The 7,605-nt window shown below is 43.4% G+C and overlaps 1 protein-coding gene across 3 annotated transcripts in view; it reads left to right on the top strand.

Annotated features, from left to right (window-relative positions):
* The first annotated feature begins 2,116 nt into the window (after nt 1–2,116).
* Nucleotides 2,117–7,605, top strand: part of LOC111828024 (fibrous sheath-interacting protein 2-like) — a 45,023-nt gene continuing 39,534 nt past the window's right edge. For 2 of the 3 annotated variants that reach the window (XM_023762910.1, XM_023762908.1), the window contains exons 1-3: nt 2,117–2,332; nt 3,006–3,071; nt 5,940–6,065. In XM_023762910.1, coding sequence (XP_023618678.1) covers nt 2,324–2,332; nt 3,006–3,071; nt 5,940–6,065 — 201 coding nt within the window. In that variant the 5' untranslated portion in view covers nt 2,117–2,323. The remainder of the gene's footprint in view (nt 2,333–3,005; nt 3,072–5,939; nt 6,066–7,605) is intronic. The other variant, XM_023762909.1, reaches the window with a different exon arrangement.

Raw genomic sequence — 7,605 nt, 5'->3', positions numbered from 1 at the left:
TACTTTCATCAGATAGGGGAAGTTTTCTGTCATTATTTCTTCAAATAGGTTTTCAATATCTTGCTCTCTCTCTTCTTCTGGCACCCCCATAATTCAGATGTTGGTACGCTTGAAGTTGTCCCAGAGGCTCCTTACACTATCTTCATATTTTTGGATTATTTTTTCTTTTTGCTTTTCTTGATGGGTGTTTTTTGCTTCCTTGTATTTCAAATCTTTGACTTGATTCTTGGGATCCTCTAGTCTGCTGCTGGATCTCTGGATATAATTCTTTATTTCAGTCAGTGTATGCTTCATTTCTTACTGGTTCTTTTCCATTTTTTTGGCATTCTCATTAAGATCCTTGAAGGTCTCACTGTTTCTTGGAGGTCTCACTAAGTTTCTCGGAGGTTTGTAGAAGATTCTTGAGTAACCTTATAACTGTGGTTTTGAACTCTATATCCAGTAGTTTGCTTTCCTCCATTTCTTTCATTTGTGACATGTTTCTTTGTCTCCGCATTTTGGCTGCTTCCCTGTGTTGATAGAGTGGCTTTCTGTGCTAGGTGTCCTATTGGGCCCAGTGGCTCAGCCTCCCCAGTTACCTGAGGTGGACACTCTTGGTGCACCCCTTTGGGGGCAGGGTACACAGTCTTGTTGTAGTTTAGCCTTGATTGTTGTAGGTATCACTGGGAGGAATTGACCTCCAGACCAATTGACTGCAAGGACCCGCTGTGTCTGTAGTGGAAGAACTGCTGTGCTGGAGACACCCTTAGGGGCAGGACTTGCTTCAGTGGGGCTTTGGTGCTCACTGAGTCTGCCTCTTGAGTGTGTCACTTATGAATGTGAGGAGTTGAAATCTGGTATCTGACCACTGGGTACACTGGCTCCTAGATCTCCGAAGAGGTGCAAAGTCAGCCATTGTGTGAGTTCACCCAGCAGGAGCTACAGCAAGATCTGCAGATTTCTCCTCTTTTTTGGGGTTTGGAAGTTTTGGAGCTCTCTGACCCAGCTGCAGTTTGTTAGGTTAGGCTGCGAAAGGACAGGCGATTCATATGCAAAAGCTGCTGTGCACAGCTTGGGTGGGGTTGTAAATTGGATGGGGTGGGGTCTCGGAATCACCAGGGCAGAGCAAACAACAATGGCTATCAGTCAGCCATCTCCCTGTCTCCGGGTCTCTGGGTCTCTGTGTTCCCCAAGTCCCGCACCCCCACAGTAACAATGATCCCTGTGAGCAGCTCTGCAAGAAAGCCACCCTCACTTTCTGACCTGATGCCAGACAGTCCAGTTTCTCCCCGTAGGAGTCTGGGTCCCCAGAGTCTTGCCGGAAATGAGTTCAGAGCAGTCTGGAACTTGTATCTCCCTTCCAATTGAAAAAAACAGCGCACCCAGTTACCAGCCTGTTTTGTGCTCCTCTGCACCTTCTACCCAGTCTCAATGCGCTTTTTTCTTTCCTTCTAGTTGTAGAACTTCCATTCAGCCAGCTTTCCCATGGTTCTGGATGATAGCCGTTTTGTCTTTTAGTTGTAGTTTTGTTGTGGTTGTGGGAGACAGCATGTACAAGTGTATACCTTATGCCACCATCTTGGTTCTAGCTTTTATTTCTAACTGGTTCATTTTGTGCTATTGTGGTTCTCAGTTAGTTCTTTGAGCATCCTTATAACCAGTGTTTTGAACTCTGTATCTAGTAGATTGCTTATCTCCATTTTGTTTAGTTCTTTTCTGGAATTTTGTTCTGTTGTTTCATTTGGGCCATGTCTCTTTGTCTCCTCATTTTGGTCGCCTCTCATGTATTTGTTTCTATGTATTAGATAGAGCTGCTATGTGTCCCAGGGTTGGAAGCATGGCCTAATGTAGTAGGTGTCCTGTTGGGTCCAGTGGCACAGCCTCCCCAATCACCCCAGTAAGGCACTGGAGGTATGCCCCCATGTGGGCTATACACCCTCCTGTTGTAGTTGAATCTTTTTTAAAAATATGTTTTTATTTATTTCAGAGAGAGGAAGGGAGAGGAAGGGAGGATAGAAACATCAATGATGAGAGAGAGAATCATTGATCGGCTGCCTTTTACATGCCGCCCTATTGGGGATTGAGCCCACAACCAGGGCATGTCCCTGACTTGGGATCAAACTGTGACCTCCTTGTTCATAGGTTGAAGCTCAACCACTGAACCAGACTAACAAGGCTGTAGTTGAGTCTTGTTTGCTGTTGGCACTTCAGTGGGAGGGATTTACCCAGGCTGAGGCAAGGACTGACTGCAAGGACTGGCTGTGACCACTAACCACCGACCTCCAACAACCTTGGAGGATAGGCTGTGCAGAGACCCACTGCATAGAGCAGGACCTACTTCAGCATGGCTCAGGTACCTGTTGAGTCTGCCCTTGAGTGTATCACTTAGGGAGGTGGTTGGGTGGTGGTGCTTCAACTTGGTCTAAAGCTGTCTACTGGATGTGCTGGCTCTGGGGCCTCCCTGGAGGCATAGGCCAAGGTCAGCCACTGCCTGTGTTCTACCTGGGTTCACTAGGCATAAACTACAAAGTGATCTGTAGATGGCCGCTTCTTGTGTTGGGCTTGGAGATGCTCACTTGAGGCCAAGCAGGCAACCAAGGCTGGCTGCTGCTGGGTCTGGGGTCACTCAGCAAGCCTCTTGCTGAGGCCAGATGCTGCTTGTTTGAGAGATTTAAGAAAAATCTGAAGCATGAGCCAAGATAGGCCTTTCCTCTGATAAAGCCACTGGACACAGCTTGGGTGGGTCCCAAAGTTGGGTAGGGCAGGGGCTCAGAGAATCACCAGGGTGGGTCAAACAGTGTGAGACAAGTTTATGGAGTCTCTGGCTCTGTGGGGAAGGGCTCATCGAAGGAACAATGGCTTCTGCCAGCACCTCTGTCTACAAAAAACCTGCCCCTTTAGCTCTCATCCTGATGCCAAACAATTCAGTTCCTCCCCATACATCTCTGGTGCCTTTCAAGCTGCTGACCTTGCACTGGAGCTCAACCTCCTTCAGCCTCAATTTCCACCTTTTTTTTTTTTTACAGTCAGAAGTTAAGGAGACTTTCCTGCCTGGAACCCCTCGCTCCTCAGGGGTGACCCCCACAGCCAAGGTATACCTTTTCATTTTTATCCACCACACCTGGGTGTGGGACCAGCCCATCCATGCTTCCTCCTCTTCTACCGGTCTTGATGTGGCTTCTTTTTGTTGTTATTGTTAATCCTCACCTGAGGATATTTCTCCATTGACTTTTAGAGAGAGTGGAAGGGAGGGGGAGAGACAGACAGAGAGAGAGAGAGAGAGAGAAAACATTGATGTGAGAAAGATACATCAATTGGTTGCCTTCTGCTGCACCCCAACCAGGGGTGGAGGGGCTAGGGATTGAGCCTGCAATCAAGGTATGTGCCTTTGAACAGAATGGAACCGAGACCATTTAGCCCATGGGCCGACGATCTATCTACTGAGCCAAACCAGCTAGGGTTGTGGCTTCTTCTTTAATTTCATAGTTATAGGACTTTCATTCATCTTGATTTCAGGTGGTTCTGAATGATGGTTGTTTCTGTAGTGTAGTTGTAATTTTGATGTTAAACCTGAGTCATTTTAATACTCTCTTGTAGTTAGCCTTCCAGTGGGGAAGATAGGTCTTAAAAAAGAAACAGAAAGTGAACTGCTGAGAAGAGCACATAAAGGGAAGAATGGGAGACTAGGACCTTTACAGGGATGATTGTCAGAGAAGGCTTACGTGGAAATGACATCTGGGTCGAAACAGGAAGTATGGGTAGAAGCTGGCCATGGGATGGAAGAGTGGGTGGGGAGCACGTGTGTAGGTGAAGAAGACAGCAAATGCAAAGTCTTTAATGTGGGAAAGAACATGCGTATTCAACACACTGAGCAATGTGGCCAGAGCTTACTGAGTTAGAGGGAGTGTGATGTGAGATTAGGTTGTAGACAGGCAGGAACCAGATCCTGTCCCCTTTTGAATGCCATGGTGATGAATTACATTTCCTATTAGCTGGAGTGGGGAGCTGTTGAAAGATTAGGCAAAGGGGAATGACGATCAAACTTGGGTTTTAAGGTCATTTAGTATTATTTACATATATTGTTAAATGTGATTAAAGGTAAAAAATAAAGTCCATAATATTTTATGCATAACGATTTCTAAAATGTAACTGGTGAAAACAGAGGTGCTAGATGTTAGTGATTTGGGGGAAATATTGTAGGCTTTTAAACTGAATAGTTACTGTTCATGGAGGATCTATTAAATATCAAGCAATTAGGTCTGTTCTTTACACATATCTTCACAGAAATTTTCTTGAAAGGAAGGCATTGTTTTTTCTGTTTTATAGGGGAGAATATTTTAGAGACAGAGAAAAAGGAATTAACATCCAGAGTTAGGATTCAAACCATGTCTGCTTGACTTCATTTTACCAAGGTTATTTCCATTTTGGCTTTTTTTTTTTTTTTTAGAGAGAGAGAGAGAAGGAGGGAGCAGAGGAAGACTGAAAATTGAGGAAAAGGAAAGCAATCATAAGATATATGTTTATTGAATAAATGAATGGAGATATTTCTTATTTTAGGGAGTGGATGCTGTGAATTAGAATAATCAATTGAATTTCCCTATAAGGACATTATCTTGGAAAAGAATTTCAGATCCAGCTTTGATTAGAAGTTAACATTCACTGACTTTATGCTATACCAGCACCATAAAAACATTTGAAAGCATGTATGTGTATCAGACAATTAAAACAATTATTATGATATTAACAACCTACCACTTAAGCTTAACTTGAGACCCAGGAAAGGAGTTGGGCATGCTTGGTAGCTCAGCCTTTGGAAGAAGTAGCTGTGCCGGGCAGAGAGGGCCTGAGCTCTGGAGCTGAGAGCAGTAATTGTTATGGAGCAAAGCAGGGTAGAAACAGTCCTTAACCCTTAAGTGTTGCCTGTTCTTATTTGATAACATGAATATATGTTGTTGAGCCCTTTGAATGTTACATTACTTTAACTTTTAATTTTTAAACTTTTGGATTATAAGTTGAGAGCTTAAAGCAAGAGAGGTGACAGTGGACACCAAAGGATCAAGAAGGATAAAAGGTAGCAGTCAGATGAACCGGATGAGAAACAAGGGTCAAAAGAACGTCATTGAGACCTCGAGTGTGAAGTGGTTGCAGGAGCCTGGAGCAGGGTGTGGTCATAGTGTCTAGGAGGGGACAGGTGGAAAGCCAGGCCTCTGGCCCTAGAATGGTTGGTACAATAACTCCTGGAGTTTTCTTTTTCTGGAACCATAGCTCCTTGGAGGCCAGAAGAAATTAGCCAGCTTTGTGCCAGCAAAGTGTTATATGTTGTGATTTTGGGTTTGGTTTGACTGTTGGTTTCAGATAAATTATATTTCAACTGTGAGCCTCTTAGATCAGGCCCCAACACTGGTTTCCCCAACTTTGGGTGCTCAAGCTTCAAGCAAGAGGGGACAGCCCTCTGAGGGCTCTGCCCTTTGGGGCCCCCACATTCCAACTTGGAACTCTGAGACAGTGGGACAAAGGGGTACTGGGCATTCTGGGCTGTCAGGACAAGGGACAAGGAGAGCAGGAGCCTAGGCCTACTATGGAGCAGTACCTCAGCACCCACTCCAAGGCTACCAGCGTTGCCACCACCAGGAAGAACTCTAGCAGCCTGGACAACAACCCCCAGCAGTGTGGAGTTGTGAGTGGCAAGAGGCCCCGTTTTCCTGTGGGGCAGGGCAAAGAGAGCAACAGACAGGTCCCATGGATGTAACTATGGTGCTTGGGGTACCTTCATGCAGTGCAGTGGGGAGCAGCAACTGGCTGGTGACAGACCAGGTCTTCAGGGCTGTCTGGCAGGCCAGGCCCCTTTAATCCTGACTGTATGACCCTTTGCTTCCTTTGGTTAAACTAGGGGTAGATAGGCTTGAACTAAGGAAATAAAGCCTAAAAGGAAAGACAAAACTCTCCTTTGTTCCCGACAGGGTGAGCACAAAGCCCATTTCCCTGGCTGTGGAGTGGCTGCACTACTGGATCTGCCTCTTGAGGTCAAGCTGCCTGTGATCCCTGGGAGCAATAATTTATACTATACGACGAAGTTAAATAAAAAGGTAATTTTTGTCTTGACATTGGTTGACTTTGCCCATTTCTACTTGCTTTTAAAGTCAAGTGCTACATTATACAAACTCCATTAAGGGAATTCGCATTAACATTCACAGAAAAAAAAAATCAACTCAAACCCACATGTAAACCAAGGTATTGTTTAGGATTCATGCCAATCAACTTCATTTAGTCTGGTTTGCACAGAATCATGGGATGGACAGGTGTTATTCTTAGTTCTCTCAAGTTTTGGAAGCATATTAACTTTTCTTTGTAACAACACAAAATATATTTAGTGAGATTTTATTTACTTAGAAATAAATATGTTTGGTTCAAAGGTGGAAAATTATTGGTGTTGGCTGGCGTTTAATTATGTTATGATTTTAACCAATAATAAATTGGACAAAACTCTCATTATAGAAACTTCTCTATGATTTTGTTTTGAGAGAAATTCTATTTCATACACAACAGTGAGGAAAAAATGGAATTGAAGTGAGTTAACATGCTTCAGTACTGTAACTTCACTTTAATGGAAGAAAGCTCTGCCTCCCGGAAGACACTCCATGATTTCCCCCAACCTTCCTGTCCAGTCTTTACTCCCACCCAGAACCTCTGCTTCCTCCAGGGGTCTTTCATACCTCCTCTCACATACCATGGGAATGCTTCTGTGCCTTTCCCTGGTGTACCCTTTCTTCTTCTCCTCAGTCTGTGAACTTCAGCCATCTTTCAAGATTTTTTTCTGAACTATCATAGCCCCCAGTGAGCTTATATTTCCTTAGAATTTGCGTTGCCCTTGTTTGTATAATTTTACTCAACACTACAATTCTGTAATTACAGTTTTATAACTTAACTCATACTGGGTTATAGTGTATACTTCCCTCAAACCCTTTCTTGTTTTTAGTTCTCAACACTACTCCCACCCTGAAACCTACCCAGTCCTTGAGTCAAACACTAACCCTGAAGGAGGTGGAGGACATTCTTTTTGAATGGTTTCTTTGATTAACAGAGCCAAAAATTCTACAAGGAAGAATTCCATGCGACCCCCTTACCCTTCTACTCTCTGTGATGTCAGAAATGAGTAGGTATTTGATACTTGCCAAGTAAACATGATTTCTTAAAGCAAGTTTTGCTTCTGGAAAATACTTGTTTTTAAAAACAAATCTGTTTTTCTAGGATAGAGCAAGCTGACTAAAAACATGCCTACCTCACACAATTTAACTGGGTCACATTCACACAAAATAGCTTTCCTACAGCATGCTTGCCACCTATACTACTTCTCTTGTGTTTAAATTTTACCCTCTTTCTTTTGTCTGCTTCCTCAAATATATTATTTGTTGTGTTACCATTTTCTGTCAAATATTAATTTGCTTGTCAACTACTTTTAAAAAAATGTTCTCTCTATTCTTATTATGTTCGTTTTCCCCAAACTGTCTTCATTTAATTATAATTTGGCACCAAGCAATTTCTTTGAAGACTGAGTTTGTGAGAGCTTTCCTTTTCTTTTAGTAACAGTTCCTCAATGAATAATGCTTTATATTTACACTTTTAGTG

The sequence above is a fragment of the Myotis lucifugus genome, unplaced genomic scaffold, assembly GCF_000147115.1.
Source record: "Myotis lucifugus unplaced genomic scaffold, Myoluc2.0 scaffold_268, whole genome shotgun sequence".
Taxonomy (NCBI): Eukaryota; Metazoa; Chordata; class Mammalia; order Chiroptera; family Vespertilionidae; genus Myotis; species Myotis lucifugus.
The sequence above is the reverse complement of the archived record's forward strand: the minus strand, read 5'-3'. Positions and strand labels throughout refer to the sequence as shown.